This window comes from Hyperolius riggenbachi, chromosome 3 (genome assembly GCF_040937935.1).
Source record: "Hyperolius riggenbachi isolate aHypRig1 chromosome 3, aHypRig1.pri, whole genome shotgun sequence".
Taxonomy (NCBI): Eukaryota; Metazoa; Chordata; class Amphibia; order Anura; family Hyperoliidae; genus Hyperolius; species Hyperolius riggenbachi.
This window is the reverse complement of record NC_090648.1, coordinates 93,703,487-93,720,443: the sequence shown is the minus strand read 5'-3', so window position 1 is coordinate 93,720,443 and position 16,957 is coordinate 93,703,487. Positions and strand designations below refer to the sequence as shown.

Below are 16,957 nucleotides of genomic sequence, written 5' to 3'. Positions count from 1 at the left end.
GCCCTTTTAAAACCCTGTACTCACCAAGTACCCCCGAATCATAAGTATCCCTTAAAAATATATATATATTTAATCCTAGTACATGATAGTTTGTTCTAAACAAATTCCAAGCATTTACTATTGCTTTTAATTAGCTAAAATACTAATTTTGTGTTGTTGAAATAAGATTTATCACTTTATAAATTTGTTATTCTTGGTTAGGTATATCAAGCCCAAGTACCCCAAGTACCCCCTGGAGCCATCAGAAGTACCCCCTGGGGTACGCATACCACACATTGAGAAGCTAGGTTCTATAAGATTTACATACAAACACCATTCAGTTAGTGTCCTTAGCAGGGTTTACTCCCAGCACTCTAGTTCTGCAAGGTGTGAAAACTAAACAGTTTTTTGTTCGCGCTCCTTATTTAGTAACAACAGTTTTGCGCTTTCAGAAAATTGAAGTAAAGAACAGTTTCATATTCAGTTGAGAAATAATGAGAAATCCAAAGCCTGTATGAAAATTATTTTGGGAAACAAGAACATTTCCCTTTAGAACACTTTCATATATTAAGCCCACAAAATTTTGTATGAAAGTGGAAGGGCTGGTTCACACTGTGGCCCCGGATATCAGCAAAAGCGCTGTGCAAATGTATCCCTATGGGATCATTCTCACTGCAGTTTTTGCGATTTGCACACAGTAACATCCCAAACACAATGCATGCAGCATTGTGAGGGCGATTGGGACGTGATTCTCACTCTTTTGAATGGAAATCACAAATTGCCAAAAAATTGCATTTTGCGATCCAAGTGTAAACCAGCTCTAAAGCAGTCGCTGCTCAATGACATTATAGAAGTACAGACATTCATTCTCACTTACACTCAGTAATTGAGACACTTCATCTAGACCCCACACAGAGGCCAGAAATGTCCGTTATCAACTAAAATTCCCACATGTGACAAAAGAAAAAACATCATGCAAGTCCTTATTTTACTTGTTGTTACATCTGTACTGCAATTAGCTTGCAAAGCCTATTTTTATTCATAGCAAGGAAATGAGCAGCGCTACTTAAAAACAGACTAGTGCCTACCTGCAAAAGAGTGCAAGCCCCACTTGTGGGGTCGAATACACACCGAGCATACACGTGACCTGTCTACCACTAGAGGAGGATGTTGGTTTCCATTAACAGCTTGCATGCAACCTATTAAGTACTCGTCCCTCCCACTGCGAAGAAGTCAATCCTCCATGGGAGGGGCCTAACACTAACTAAATCCTAACCTATGTATATGCATAGCCTGGGTGCGGCTAATCAAATAAAATCGAAAATTGAAAATTGCGCAACAAGGTGGATCAGCGCAACACCAGGCCGCCTCCGAATGGCCTCCATCAGAGATGCGCTGAGCCCCCCCAGGAACTACAAACGCACCTTGAACCCAAACAGAAGCTCTGCATATACACCAAAAGCATGGCTGTTAAGTGGGAGCAGCTGACAAAAAACTAATTACACTAGTACATAGCAAGGAAATGAGCAGCGCTACTTAAAAACAGACTAGTGCCTACCTGCAAAAGAGTGCAAGCCCCACTTGTGGGGTCGAATACACACCGAGCATACACGTGACCTGTCTACCACTAGAGGAGGATATTGGTTTCCATTAACAGCTTGCATGCAACCTATTAAGTACTCGTCCCTCCCACTGCGAAGAAGTCAATCCTCCATGGGAGGGGCCTAACACTATACAATAGGTTAGGATTTAGTTAGTGTGGGAGGGACGAGTACTTAATAGGTTGCATGCAAGCTGTTAATGGAAACCAACATCCTCCTCTAGTGGTAGACAGGTCACGTGTATGCTCGGTGTGTATTCGACCCCACAAGTGGGGCTTGCACTCTTTTGCAGGTAGGCACTAGTCTGTTTTTAAGTAGCGCTGCTCATTTCCTTGCTATGTACTAGTGTAATTCGTTTTTTGTCAGCTGCTCCCACTTAACAGCCATGCTTTTGGTGTATATGCAGAGCTTCTGTTTGGGTTCAAGGTGCGTTTGTAGTTCCTGGGGGGGCTCAGCGCATCTCTGATGGAGGCCATTCGGAGGCGGCCTGGTGTTGCGCTGATCAACCTTGTTGCGCTATTTTTATTCATGTACAGTTTTAAATGTTCAGCTGTGAGGCTGCTGGGCCATCTAGTGGTGAGGTCTTGTTTATGTCACGGTCATCTGTTTTCTGTACATATAAATTGCCTTTATAGAGTCTAAAGGTTTTAAATCAGGATGATACCATTTATTGGCTAACTAAAAATGAATAAGAATAAACACGCTTTCGGCCTTGCCGCCTTCATCGGGCTTATATCCTGTTAGTTTGCAGGCTGGTGGTACAGACAGCTTTATACATGCAACATCAAAAGGGAAAACAGATATTTTTTTCAAGCATAAATACATGTCATTAAGATGCCTTAAGTGAAACAAAACACCCAAATGGGGTGGGAGGTTGTTAGCTGAGATAAGAATCCTTGTTTACATACACCATGCTCACAGACCTGGGAGTTGGACTGACATGAGGTATCGTAAATTCTGAGTTCACAAGTTCGGCTATATAGGCTGAGAAAGAGTTTAAATATCGTCAGCCTCATACCAATATAAAAAGTTTTTGTCCTTATTCAAGCCCTTGTCCACAGCTTTATAGAGTCTGTACAGCAAAATTAAACACTGTTGATGGTGAATCTCAAAGAATATCTCCAGACTTGCTTTGCACTGCGTTTGTCCAAAAAGCATCTACTACGTATTCCCTTGTCTTATAGAGGGTGTACACAAGCATGGAGCAGTGGGGAGTAGTAAAGCACAATATACTTAGGGTGAGGATGTTGGGGAGTAATATTGTATGCAGGGTATATGTAGTGACAAGAAAGAAGGAAGTGTAAACTCATGCTAGGACATTTATAGGCACAGGATGCTGGGGAGTGGTCATGGCTAGATTTACCATAAGGCACTGAAGGCCCGTGCCTACATGCGCCTTATGTAGGAGAGGCGGCAACCCTACCCAAATTTCCCCCTAAATATTGGGGGGGCTACTTAATACAGGGGTGCGAGCAAATCTGGCTCTCTATACTGGGGGGGCACATCTACTACCTAGGTTAATAGGGTTACCAAATAATGAGGAAAAACTAGCTACCTAGTCAGGGGAGGAGGGATGACTTCCTAATATGGGGGTGTGGCCTGAGTTGAGGTGCAGAGTTTAGAGCGCCAGAACGCTTGTTCCTATAGGCTCCTGAGCTGTAAATCCGGCACTAGGGGTACATTATGGAAAAGTACATGTAGGGCAAGGAGGGGGTGGAGCTCTATGGTATGGGTGTAAAATGTAAAGATAATGGTCTGGATCGTTGTGAACAGGAATCATTATTGGCTTCAATGGAATGAACTGCCATACCTCCCAACTTTTTGAGATGAGAAAGAGGGACACTTAAGCCACACCCCTGCTACACCTCTAAACACACCCCCACCACACTCCTAGTCATTCATTCCATAAAGATTTAATAAGAAAAATATGTTGTTTTATAATTCAAACCACTCTGGTCCTTTCTATCCTTGTTCATTTTCCTTCATATTAACATTTAAAAATAAGAAATTATCAATTGAAAGGATGGGAATAAAGTTTAGAGTAATTTAAACACATTTGTTTGTTGAAAAGTACATATATTTACACAGATCTGTACATCAGTTCTAAAAGAGGGACAAATGAGGAAGAAAGAGGGACAGGGGGACATGGCTCCCAAAGAGGGACTGTCCCTCCAAAAAAAGGGACAGTTGGGATCTATGAACTGCCATGATGAAAGAGTATCTCTTCTCTGATAAAGTAGACCTGAATTCTTGCACAGGACAGAAGGAAAAAAAATAAAGAAATGCCCCCTGTATGTATTTAGAGACTTTAGACTGTCTAATTCCCCCTCATCTGTGACTAATCACAAGTGTAATTTGATCTTTCAGCTGTGTCAGCTGACTGCCTTGGCAGAGCATCTAATTTGTAAACATAAAATGTTAACTTTATGTCTGCTTCCATGAAAGCAGGAAGTATACACACTGCAAATCTATTGTAGAATGTATATCAGCTATAGCAAATAAATGTTTTTTCTTTAAGGGCTATTATGCTGTTGCTTATCTTTTAGAGCAGAGACGAAGTTCTGAGTTCAGGTCCGCTTGAACACAGTACTGTTAACACTGCGGTCCTTAAGTGGTTAAGTGCAGCATGTGGTTATGTAATGAGGCAAGAAGCCTATGCTAGCACTGAGGACCTCTTAACAGGATAGATATCATTAGTATTCTCATTACAGTAATAGCCCAGCTTTCATATAGTGGCTGTGCTTATGCTGTCAAACATCTGACATGATAAATGGCTGCTGGACCGCATGTTTCTTCTTGCACATTCCATCCCAGGTGTTTGCTCCATCTCAGATTATACCTTTTAACTGATCACTCTCACAAAACCGGCTTGACAACACCGACCATCAGATTACGACACAAGCGCAGGCAGAAGGTTCTGTGCTGATGCTTTAGTTAGCCGGGACGAGTAGCACTGCTTTTTTTTTTTTATTTCTTAAAGGAATCCACATACAGCAAAATATTAGTTTCTCCATGGAGATATAGCGTGGAGCTGGAATCTATCCCTGCAGCATTTTCACCCTTCATTATCTCAAATGATTTTGCTCCCATTTTTAATATAGATTTTGCAGGAACAGCCATACTATCCCAGGAAAAAACATGTATATAAGTAAATAAATACTTGTTCTCCTTACTTAACATATGTATTGTACTGTCCATGTTTTGAGTTCAGTGAATTGTATGTAACGTATATAGTAAATAAAGAAAAAACTGTTCCAGGCATTTTCCATCTTTACTTCTGACTGAAGGCAATCCTGATGTCATTTCCTCTCATGCTCTTTTTTTTCCTCACCTAGAAACTGCACTGTCATATCTAGCTTGCTTTGTAAACACATGTGAGCACAGCATTTATTGTATTTCAGCAGCTCCTACAGAGGGGTGAGGTGTATTTCTTTCTCCTAGGAGATTGTTCTTCAGCTTCTATTTAGAATAACTTTTCAACACTTTGCAATTGAAAAAGTACCAAAAAGTAGATGACAAAGTACTATTAAAATTATTTTGAGTAGTTTCTCGCTCGCTGGTGGTTTAAAAGGCATTTTAATTACAAAGTGTGAAAATATCACCTAGGAGAAAAAGTGAATTGCATACAGTATGTGCCACTGACTCTTTGGAAATTGTACCAAAATGTCAGAAGGATGCTGAAATATTCCTATTTCTCTTTCTCTGTTTACAGGATGGTGAGGTCATAGGAATAAACACCTTAAAAGTGACAGCAGGGATATCATTTGCCATTCCATCTGATCGTATTAGGCAGTTCTTGGCTGAAGCACACGACCGTCAACTTAAAGGTATGGAAGTGTAACCATTTAAGATAAGAAAAAGCTTATACCAAATCAATAGTGAGTACCTAGAAGTACCATCTGAAGCAAACTGGTTGATACTACTTAGTAGTTACTCTCTGCCTCTCTCCCATCTTGTTGTCCCTTGTCTCTATTTCTCTCCTGCTTTGACCCCATACCATAGACCACTCTCTCCTTGTCTCAGCTTTCTGCTCTGTAAGCAAATATCTATGCTTTATGCTTATAATGATTGAGTACTGTATTTAGGAATGTTCCCAGCATGCCTCTTAACATAACCTGAAAATTAGGTTCTCAAATAATGTCACTTGTTGGATACAGTATATGTTAAAAACATACCTTTTAATATTAATCTAATAACAAGTGGATCTGATTTTAGACTCAATCTACAAAATATTGGTGATTGAAAACATGGATAGCTGGAGGGGGTTCTAATTCACCTAACAGTCAAGGTTGGTATGGAGTTGGACACCATGGTGCTGTTAGACTTCCCTCCGTTATTCCAGCAAATGAAATATTAGTAATATACACGTTACTACCCCTCCAAATAACCCATCATGTTTCACACCTCTTAAAATAGGGGCTTCGTCAGGGGCAACATAAAAAGTTGCTATTCATAAAGTGCAATAAACATTTCAAATCAGAAACATATGTTTAGTTAGAGATCAAGCTCAATTGCAATTGGTAAGCATGGCTGATGTCAGTGCGCATATGTGTGCAAGTTGTGTAACCTACCTATATTTAGGTTCTGCACATCCATAAAGTTAGTCAATCAGATGCAGCCTGAGAAGCGCTGCCACCTCCTCCTGCTGTATAGAAATGTAAGTTTAGTTATGGCCAGCTGCATCCATGAGCTATTTCAGTTTAAATTCTGTTTTAATCTGAGTTTAGGGTTTAGTGCATAGTTTGCATATGTTGTGAATACATGGTTTGTATTTAGCCTCTTAGGCTCTCTGCACACCTCTGTTGGTAGTCATTTCAGATGCAACCTGATTAGGAGCGCTGCCAATTTCTCCACACAAGTCTTTGCACCCCAGACAAGGTTAAAGGCCATGGCCAACCAAGTGCAAAACCACCCACACATTGTTGGATTATGACAGACAGAGGTGCCAATACAAAGGGATTGTATAAAAAGAGGACAAAAATGTATATTGTGTGAATGATACTGGAGCTTATATAAATCCAAACAAATAATAATATTACTCATAACATTTCTCTTGGCTTTTCAGGGAAGTCCCTTCAAAAAAAGAAGTACATGGGAGTGAGAATGTTACAGCTGTCAACAGGGTAATCATTTCATTTAGTTTCCCCTCTGGATACTGTACAGGGTTGTTAGTTGTGATATCATACGCTTGACAGTAGTGAAATGGCTAGTACTATCTGTGTGGATGTTTGTGCCTTCTGTTTGCATAGGATTCCTCCAGACACTTAGGCTCCCTTCCACCTCCCAGAAACAAACTGTAAAGTGAATTGGTTTCCCCCTAAACATGCCCTGGACTACCTACAGAGGCCCATACACTTAACAATTTTCCCGCCGATATACAGGAGATTCGATCACTGTGATCGAATCTTCTGTGAAATCGTTGCGCAAACGCTGACCGAACGATCGATTTCCGTCCGAAATCGATCGTTCCCCTCAATCTGTCCCTGCGGAAGATTTTGCTCGATCGCCGGCAGGTCGGGAGTGCGTCGATAGCGGCGTTCGAATGTCCAACGACCGAAGCTAGCGGCAATACATTACCTGTTCCACCGGCGCGTATCCCCGCTGTCCCCGAGGTCACTTGCCTGCGCTGGGCTCCGGCTGGCTTCACTTACTTCCTGTCCCCACAGGAAGTTTAAACAGTAGAGCGCCCTCCAGCTCCACAGATTGTGAATCGGTTTCATAGTAAAATCGATTCAAAATCTGTTTGCAATGTAGGCAGCCAATAGATCCCTCTTTGATCAGATTTGATCACAGAGGGATGTATCTGCTGGTCGATCTGGTGGCAATCGACCAGCGTATGGCAGCCTTAAGTAAAATTAGGAAAATTGAATAGTTACATAGTTTGTTTGGTTAAAAAAGACATCCACTAATCAAGTCCAACCAAGTCAATAAAATAAATAAATACATAAATAAATAAAAAAAATTAGGTTAATTTCTTTTCTGCACCCTTACATATCCCAGTTAAACCAGAGGAAGGCAAAAAACTCTTAAAGCTGGACCAAATTAACCTTTTAAGAACAACTGAAGCGAGAGGGATATGGAGGCTGCCATATTTATTTCCTTTTACGCAATACCAGTGGCCTGGCTGCCTGGCTGCCCTGCTGATCCTCTGCCTCTAATACATTTAGCCATAGACCTTGAACAAGCATGCAGCAGATTAGGTGTTATTCTAACATTACTGCAGCCAAATAGATCAGCAGGACTACCAGGGAAGTGGCCTTTAAAAGGGAAAAAAAAATCTTCCCAACTCCAGGTGGCGGTCAGATAAAATTCCTGGATCAGCTCTGCTGGGAATTACCTAGCCTTTATTGCCCTAGATGTCATTCAATGCAAGGAAAACTTTCAAGCCTCCTTTAAATACAGATATAGAATTTGCCATAACTATTTCCTGTAGTCAAATATTCCACATTGTAATCACTCACCATGTAAAGAACCCCTTCCTATACAGATGGCAAAACTTGTTTCTTCCATACACAGATCATGTCCCTTGGTCCTTTGTGCAAGGATAGAGACAAAATCGCTGATTTGCCAACCTTTTGTATTGCCCTGTGATATATTTATATATTTCAATCAGGTCACCCCTTAGGCATATTTTTTCCAAGCTAAATAAACCCAGTTTGTCCCGCCTTTCTTGGTAAGTGAGATCTTCCATCCCTCTGATTAATTTAGTTGCCCTTCTTTGTACTGGTTCTACTGTTCTAGTATGTAAATGTCTTTTCTATAGTGAGGTCCCCAAAACTGTATCCCATACTCCAGATGTGGCCTCACATGCCATTTATACAGAAGGAGAAGTATTCTAGCTAGAGTTTAAGAAAAGAGCTCTTGCTTCTGTTCACTAAGTAGGCTTCTGGATGACAGCTGCACTGATTTTATGCAACAGAATGCTTCTTCTCACATGATTATACAGAGATTAAAAACCAATAAGGCAAGATGACTTATAAGAAATGATGATGAGTTCTAAGTTATTGTTAAGTAAGGAAATGCCTTTTTTAAAGGGACTCTCATGGGTATTCCTTTAACCCCTTCCCGGCGCCTAACGCCGATAGGTGTCAGGAAGGTGGCAGCCCCAGGACCGCCTACTGCTAAAAGGCATCAAATCCTGGGGCTGGTTTCTGCAGGGGATCGTGCGCGCCGATGGTTGTTGCCCATGAGAGAGGATCGCTGTGATTGGCTGGCGGGGGGAGAAAAGGAGGGCTGAAAAAAAAAATAGTAATTTTTAATAAAAACAAACAAACAAACAAACAAATAAATTAATAAAAAAGAGCAAACCTTGCAGCAGCGATCAGAGCCCACCAACAGAAAGCTCTGTTGGTGGGCAGAATGGGGGAGGGGGAATCACTTGTGTGCTAAGTACAGTAGTATGGCTCTGCAGCAAGCTATTAAAGCTGCAGAGCACTAAATTGTAAAAAATAGCCTGGTCACTAGGTGGATGTAAGCCTGTGGTCTTCAAGTGGTTAAGACTCCGACCAGTACTGCAAAGTACTTAAATATGCACACCTTTCTGTAGCTTGTGCTCTCCTCTTTCATTTGATGCCTGAATCGTTTTCGTTTGATATCAATTTAAAAAACGCGGCTGCCATCTTGGCTATGTTATAACTATAGCTATGTCACCCCTGTCTTCTCTGTTAGAGAAGTGCATCACTGAATGAAGCAAGAAGAGGAAGTGACACGCATGGCCATTGCAAGAGGCTCCTCCAGAGGGGTCATAGCACGACTTTCTTAGAGGTCGTCTGGCTTAAAAGCATGCCCATGAGAGGTGCTCGGAGTCTCCTTAAGTTTAGGGGGAAATAAAATGGATGGTCATTTGCGACCACTAATGTAACAGGACTATTGGCCCTAATAAATTACTGCCATACTACAGAAGGGCCGGTATGGGGTGGGGAGCACAACATGTAAGGATGAGATATACTTATAGGAGGCAGATGGTCACACTGATATCACTGATATTTGAATGTTTATCTTTCAGTCTGATCCAAGAACTTAAGATGAGGGATAAAGATTTCCCTGATGTCAATTCGGGAGTGTATGTATTCGAGGTCATCCCAGGAGCTGCGGCAGCCAGGTGAGGAACCTCTTGTGTGTGTCATGCTACAATGTGATAAAGTGATTTTGTGAAGCTGCTCATCTTTCTAAAGCCTGGCACACACATACAATTTGGACTGGCCAATGGTTGGTCAATTTTACCACCTCCATGTAGTATGAAAGTCAGATTTTGAATATTATGAACATATTGTGAAGGTAACCTCTCATACTACATGGAGGTGGTAAAGTCGGTCAGTGATTAAAACTGAAGGTGTGTACTAGGCTTAAAGAGACTCTGAAATCTCGTTTTTTTTTACCTCTTTTCTTCATAAATTCCACTTCAGCATGAATGCCCCCCTTGTATCGCCGCATTCACGAGGCAGATGGGTGATTTATTGCTGTTTAATTGACCTGCAAAGTTCTACGACTTTGCAGGTCGTTGATTATGCTGCCCTGACATGCAGGGCTTCTCTTCCTGGAGAGGCTGAGCTTTGAGCTGTAGCTCAGCCTCTCTGCAATCAATCTCCGCGAATCTCCACCTCCTCCCCGCCCCTTTCAGTGAAAGAAAACTGAGAGGGACGGGGAGAGGCGGCGAACAGCAGAGATTGACTGCAGAGGAGGCAGAGCTGCAGCTGAAAGCTCTGCCCCTCCAGGAAGAGAAGCTCCGGAGGTTTGCAGGGCTGTAAAAACAGCAATAAATCACCCATCTACTGCGGGGATGGGGCGAATCTATTAGGGCATTCATGCAGAAGAGGAGTATATGAAGAAAAGAGGTGAAAAACGAGACTTCAGAGTCTCTTTAAGGCCGGCCATACATGTATTTCTTTTTCCAGCCAATAACTTTGCTAGAATCTGCAGATAATCTTTTGCCCTAAAGTGATTTCCAAAGAATGCGCTTAGTCCATAAGAAAGCCCAATGTTCACTGGTTCAAGTGACAACAGGACTGTCCTTAAGTCCCGACCACTTGTAGAATTCCTGTGGCACGCGGAGCTCCTCACACTGTGTGATCACCGCCACTTCACCCAATATACTGTATATACTGTATATGGGTATCTACACTTTTCTTCTGTGGATCTCACAAGTTTGCTTTAATGTCTGCCTGGTCCCCCTAATTCCATAGCTCCCAACTGTCCCTTTTTTAGAGGGACAGTCCCTCTTTGGCAACCAAATCCTCTTTCCTCTTTCTTCCTCATTTGTCCCACTTTCAGGACTGGTATACAGATCTATGTATATATATATATTTTTTTTCTACTGAAAAACAGGCTTGTCTTTAGGGTTGAAGATCTGGGGCTCATGCTCCGGATCTCTGCCCACTGTGCCCCAAACCTCAGGGCACGTAGTGCCCATTGTGGTGCCCCAAACCGAAGCGGGGGCATGGTGCTGCCGCTCTCTGCTCCCCCTGCTTGCAGCGCAGCGGCCAGGATGCCCGTTGTAATAAGCCACTCTCCCCCTTCGCCTGCTGCTGATGCGGCCACACTGTAGCTCCGCCTCCCAGCAGTGTTTGAATGGAGTGTGGGGCTGATGGTGAGCAGTAGCCTTCCATGGAGGGAGAGAACAGACTCCAGACAAAGCTAAACTAGCTGTAGCATGTACTAGTCTCTGCTACCTCCAGTATGTACAGTATAAGGTGTTACTTTGTACTTATACTAATAGTAAACTCACTGTACTGTATGTCGCTAATTTCTACCCCCAGTATGTACATTATAAGCTGTTACTCTGTGCCTTTACTGATTGTAAACCAGCTGTATTGTGTCCTATCCCTTCCACCTCCAGTATGTACAGTATTAGCTGTAAAGCCTGGTACACACATACTATTTTGATCAGCCAATTTTACTACTTCTAGGTATTACGAGAGCTCAGCTTTGTTCATAGTAATCAAAGTCTGTTGGCCCTCATACTACATGGGGCTGGTAAAACTGGTCAGTGATTGACCAATCAAAATTGAATGTGTGTATGCATCTTTACTCTATGCCTATGCTGATAGTAAACTATCTTATGAAAGGATAGGGGCTCCATCCAACATTTTGCTGGACAGGCTTATTATCTTTAGGTTACACAGCTCCTAAGTTCATGTACATTTGGCGCCATGCCCACTCACTGAATTCCCACGTCCATTTTTTTCCTACCCCCATCTGGTGCCCCGGATTGCATAGGATTCTAGCAACGCCCCTGCAGAAAAATGTGTTCATCTGACTCAAATTTAGCATTCCCATCCTTTAACCGGTTCAGCACCAGTGTCGAAAACCTCATGCATCCGAGCCACGGTCACCTCCCAGTTATTCACCAATAACTTTATCACTATTTATCACAATGAATTGTTCTATATCTCGTTTTTTTCCGCCACTAATTAGGCTTTCTTTGGGTGGTACATTTTGCTAAGAATTATTTTTTTCAAAATCCATTTTAACAGGAAGATTAAGAAAGAAATGAAAAAAAAAATTCTCATTTTTTGGCCATTATAGTTTGAAATTAATATACGCTACCGTAATTAAAACTAATGTATTTTATTTGCCCATTTGTCCCGCTTATTACACCATTTCAATTATGTCCCTATCACAATTTATAGCGCCAATATTTTATTTTTTTTGTGTCCATCACTATTTACAAGCTTATAATTTAAAATAATATAATAATATACTCTCTTGACATGCACATTTAAAAAAAGTTCAGACCCTTAGGTAACTATTTATGTTGTTTTTGTTTTTTTTATTGTAATTTTTTTTTTTTTATTAAAAAATATATTTGGGTAATTTTGGGTTTGGGAGGGAAACAATTTTTATTGAAAAATAATGTAATTGTTTAATAAAAAATGTGTGTGAGTGCAGTTTACTATTTGGCCACAAGATGGCCACAGTCAAAAAAGTCCTGAATGCGAACGATCTCGCATCCAGGAACTAGAAAGAAGACGGTGAAGTTTCCTGGGGGCAGAAATACCGCGCTCTCTGAATAGAAAGCGTTGTTTTTTTCTGCGGGGAAGTTAGATCGGTGAATGGGAATTATATTCCCATTCACTGATCGGGGGGCTAACAGCGGGCGGCGGGAGCGAGCCCGATTGCGCGCACCAGGCAGCAACAGCAGCAGTGCCTAGCTGGATGAGCATAGTCGTCCAGATAGGGTGAACTGGTTAAAGAAGGTCTGTGATGAATTTACAGCACATTCAAATAAACATATTACTGTTTCCCCCGTTATTCCCCCTCTTCATTTCTCCTATTTTCGCCGATCCCCACTGCCAATAAATAACTTAATAAAATATAACATTAAAACCTTTGGGCAAGATGGCTACGATGTAATTGCTTCCGGGTCAGTACAAAGTCTCCCTGTACTGCTGTGCACGAGAGCTGAGCTGAGCTGAAGCCACAGGAGGCAGATCTCCTGCCTGCTGTCAGCCTCACTGGGGGGAGGCAGATCTTCCCCCTGCTAGCTGGAGCTCACAGAAAGGTCAGGGATGACTCATCAGATGATGTGCAGCAAGGGGAGGGAGAGGCAGGTAGCAGGGAGGAACAGCTGCTGTATTGTCTGCCTCTTCCTGCAGCACAATATTCGTTTAACTAGACAAATAATTAGAAAGCAGCAGGAGAGAGACAGCACAGCTGTTTCTAAACAAGACAAGGGAAAAAAGATTTGTACTTTGAAAAAAACATATCTCTTCATTTAAATTGCATTTTGAAAAAGGGCCACAAAACCCCTTTAAATTGATATATTTCTTATTTTCATATATTGATATGAAGGAAAATAAACCTGGCTAGAAAGAACCAGTGTGATTTGAATTACAAAACAACATATTTTCTTATGAAATCTCTATGGTATGAATGACGAGGGGGTGTGTTGGGGGTGTGGCTTAAGTGTCCCTCTTTCTTATCTCAAAAAGTTGGGAGGTATGCCTAATTCCATGTTTTATTTTGATTCCCTTTGCAGTGCGGGAATGAAGGATCATGATGTGATTATCAGCATAAATGGGAGAACAGTGAGTACCACAGAGGAGGTCAGCGAGGCTGTGAAGAACAGTGAGACTTTGTCTATTGTGGTACGCAGGGGAAATGAAGACGTCATCCTCAATATTGTACCTGAGGAGATGGGCTAACTTGCCCCTCCCTCCTACATCAGATGAACTAGTCCTTTATCAGAACTTCTGACCTCTACGAAGTGCTTTTTGCACAGAAGTTTTATGCTTGGATTCCAACACATGACTCCGACTCTGAACTCCCATTGGCTGGGACATATCTCCTCCCTGGAATGTTCTATTCACACACTGGTTGTGGGGGAGGCTGACTGTATGTATACAAATATATATATATGAGTATATGCAGAGCTACAATGGATATGCAGCTTCTGACCCACTAGGGGGAGCCACAATAATTGCATCCAGTCTTATGAGGAATAGGAATGTCATGAACCAATATCCACAGGGTGTAACCAATCAAGCCACACATATGAAGTATGTAGTGCTAAGAAAAAAATGGTAGCCATCCTATATAAAATGGTTAGCGGAAAAAAAGAAAGAAAAAAAAACAACTGACCTATATGCAAAGAGTCTAATAGAAATGTATTTTTATAGGTGTATTATATGGGTATATAGCTGTATAAAATTGCTATCACATATTTCCTGTATTAACATGTAAGCATGTGTGAATCCTAGCATGTCAAAGCAGAAAGGGATTCTGGGAATATACGCTCAAATAAGCAACATATTATTGTATAATATAAGGCTTACCTCATTAGTATATTTAATAGGGTTAATGATAAATATTAGCTAATATTGAACAAAGCAGAGACAGGAATCCCCCTTTGAATCTCAGGAACATATCAAATGAATTACTTTTGTTTATTAATATGGTTTACGGAGCAGTTATGTGCAATGACCCACAGCAACTTTAATCCAACCACCATCAGCAGTTTAGTGAGGACGACCAATGAAATGTAGTAACCGACTGGCTGTTGTTACTGCAATTTGTACAATAGGTTTTGCCTTATTAACTAAAGGCCATCTAAGTACTATGGCTTGAAGGCCAAAGTAGAAAAGGATTATGGGAAGAGGCAAAATAAGCAAAACAATGGCTACGAATTTCACATTATATTCCAGTAAGTCTATCTGGCAGATTCGAGGGCTCCTAATGATGGATAAGTGGAAGAGGCAAGTCCAAATGTATACTTTTTCTGTCCCTAGGCCAAGTATGTTATGGCTCCCCTTCCAAGTGCAGCAACGCACCTCCCATTCCATGTGCAGCCCCTCTTCCCTGTTTATCCTCCTTGTACTGTAGCACCTCTCTCAGCTCCCTTCTGCATAAGCTTCCCTTTTTTCACATATTGCTCCACATCAGCCTCCACTTTCATATGTAGCAATGAATCCAGCTGTAGCATAGCTTGTCCTGTCGCATAAATTGTGAGGGGGATTTTGATCACTTTTGCAAAAAAATTTTTGTAGCACTACAGTTACACTGAAGGGAGAGGGCTATGGAAACTGTCATATTTATTTCCTTTTAAACAACGCAGATTGCCTGGCAGTGCTGCTGATCATCTGCCTTCAAAGAGGAACTGCAACCGAGGATTGAACTTCACCCCACCAGAAATCGTTACCTTTTCTCAAATAGATCATCGGGAGAAGGGGGGGGGGGGTCTGTATGGCTGATAGTCAAACACCTCCCACAGTGTGATGTCATGACCATGGGCCTGACAGTTTCCTTTCTGTGAACCTCGTTGCATTGTGGGAAATAACGGCTTTTTCCGACTGCCAATCGAGCTGCATCTCCTTCTGTGCATAGAACTCTCAGTAACGAACATTCCGTACAGATCACCTGGCAGAACTAAAGATGTCACCACCAGAGATACAGTTCAGAATGTAAATCGGAAAGATTTTACAATGGCCAAACACTGATTAAATAATCCATAAATGAATATTGTAAACAATAAGCAATTTTATTCATTAAGTTATTTTCACTACAGTTCCTCTTAATACTTTTAGCCATATGCCAGGGGCGTAACAAGGTCCTATGCCCCCCCCCCCCCCCTCGTGGGCCCACTTAGGGCAGTTTTGGGGGGCTGGAGGGGACGCAGCATGAGGAGAAAGCCATGCTGCACTTCGGCGGGGGGAGGCCGGACGGTCCCCTCCCCCCTCACCTCGGGCTCTCCCCTCCAGCGTTGAATAGTTTGTGTATGCAGGCGGCGGGGCAGCCGCAGATACATACCTTCCGTGCACTCTAGCGTAGATGTTCCTCTCTCTAGCCTCTGACACAACTTCCTGTTTATACAACCTCTGATACTTGCATTTGGAAAAATACCATCCCCATGGTCGCTGCTCCCCAAAAACTTTATGATAAATCATAAAAGTAACCCACCTCCCCAACAGGGGTAACTAAGACCGGGAAACAGATACTGACTAGAGGCGCTCAGAAGTAAAGACAACTTCTAAACCCCATTTGAGAATGACGTGTTGGTCTACCATCATAGAGATGACTCACATATGGGTACAAGATTATCTTATTCTTTTGTACCAATATGTAGGACATTTCTATGAAGGTAGGCCAACACATACCTTCATACTCAAATGGTTTTTAACTGGTTCCGGACTGATGCAGTATGAATCTACGTCCAGCAGGTGGTGCTGCCGCTCTGACTGGACGTAGATTTAACGTCGTGATGAATGATGTGTCCCACCATTACCGCCGAACGTGCCACTCTGAACCCACAGCAATTCACTCGCTCTGCTGTCTATAAGACGGCAGAGCTCTGTAAGCAGGTCAGGAGGTGCTTTCATTGGCTCCTGACCACGTGATCACAGAGAGTCAGTCACATTGGCTTCCATTGATAGACAGCGTCAGGAGCCAATGAAAGCGCCTCCTGACCGGCTGTCACACGTCATAGAGAGGGCAGAGAGAGGAGCCTGCAGGGATGGGGCAGCGTCGTGACCAGCGAGAGCGGCGATTCGTCGGGAGGCTACGTTCTTTGGTGCCAGCAGTCTCTGGTCTTTAAGGGGGCAGAGACTGCTGGTACGGAACCAGTCATAATCTGTTTCCCATGCATATCAGATGTTTATGCCTGTATTCTGATTGGATTAGCCCCATTCCTGCTTCATGTGTGTGATTCGGCCACTACTGATGCCAAAGTTCGGCAGGAAAGCCAGGCAACTGGTATTGTTTAAAAGGAAACAAATATGGCAGCCTCCCTATCCCTCTCAATTCAGTTGTCCTTTAAATCACTTTTCCGTCCTCAAATTTTCCACTCCTTTGCACTAGCCCCCCCCCCCCCCAAATAATACAATTTATTTCTTCTGCAGTATTTAAAAAAAAGTGTAAATACTTGTAGTTTTACTGTTTAGCAG

The 16,957-nt window shown here is 42.2% G+C and overlaps 1 protein-coding gene across 2 annotated transcripts in view; it reads left to right on the top strand.

Moving 5' to 3' along the window:
* HTRA4 (HtrA serine peptidase 4) overlaps positions 1–15,630 on the top strand; it is a 142,107-nt gene extending 126,477 nt beyond the window's left edge. For both annotated transcript variants that reach the window (XM_068272277.1, XM_068272276.1), the window contains exons 8-11: positions 5,293–5,407; positions 6,646–6,703; positions 9,586–9,681; positions 13,558–15,630. In XM_068272277.1, the coding sequence (XP_068128378.1) occupies positions 5,293–5,407; positions 6,646–6,703; positions 9,586–9,681; positions 13,558–13,723 (435 nt within the window). In that variant the 3' untranslated portion in view covers positions 13,724–15,630. The remainder of the gene's footprint in view (positions 1–5,292; positions 5,408–6,645; positions 6,704–9,585; positions 9,682–13,557) is intronic.
* Positions 15,631–16,957: the final 1,327 nt, after the last annotated feature.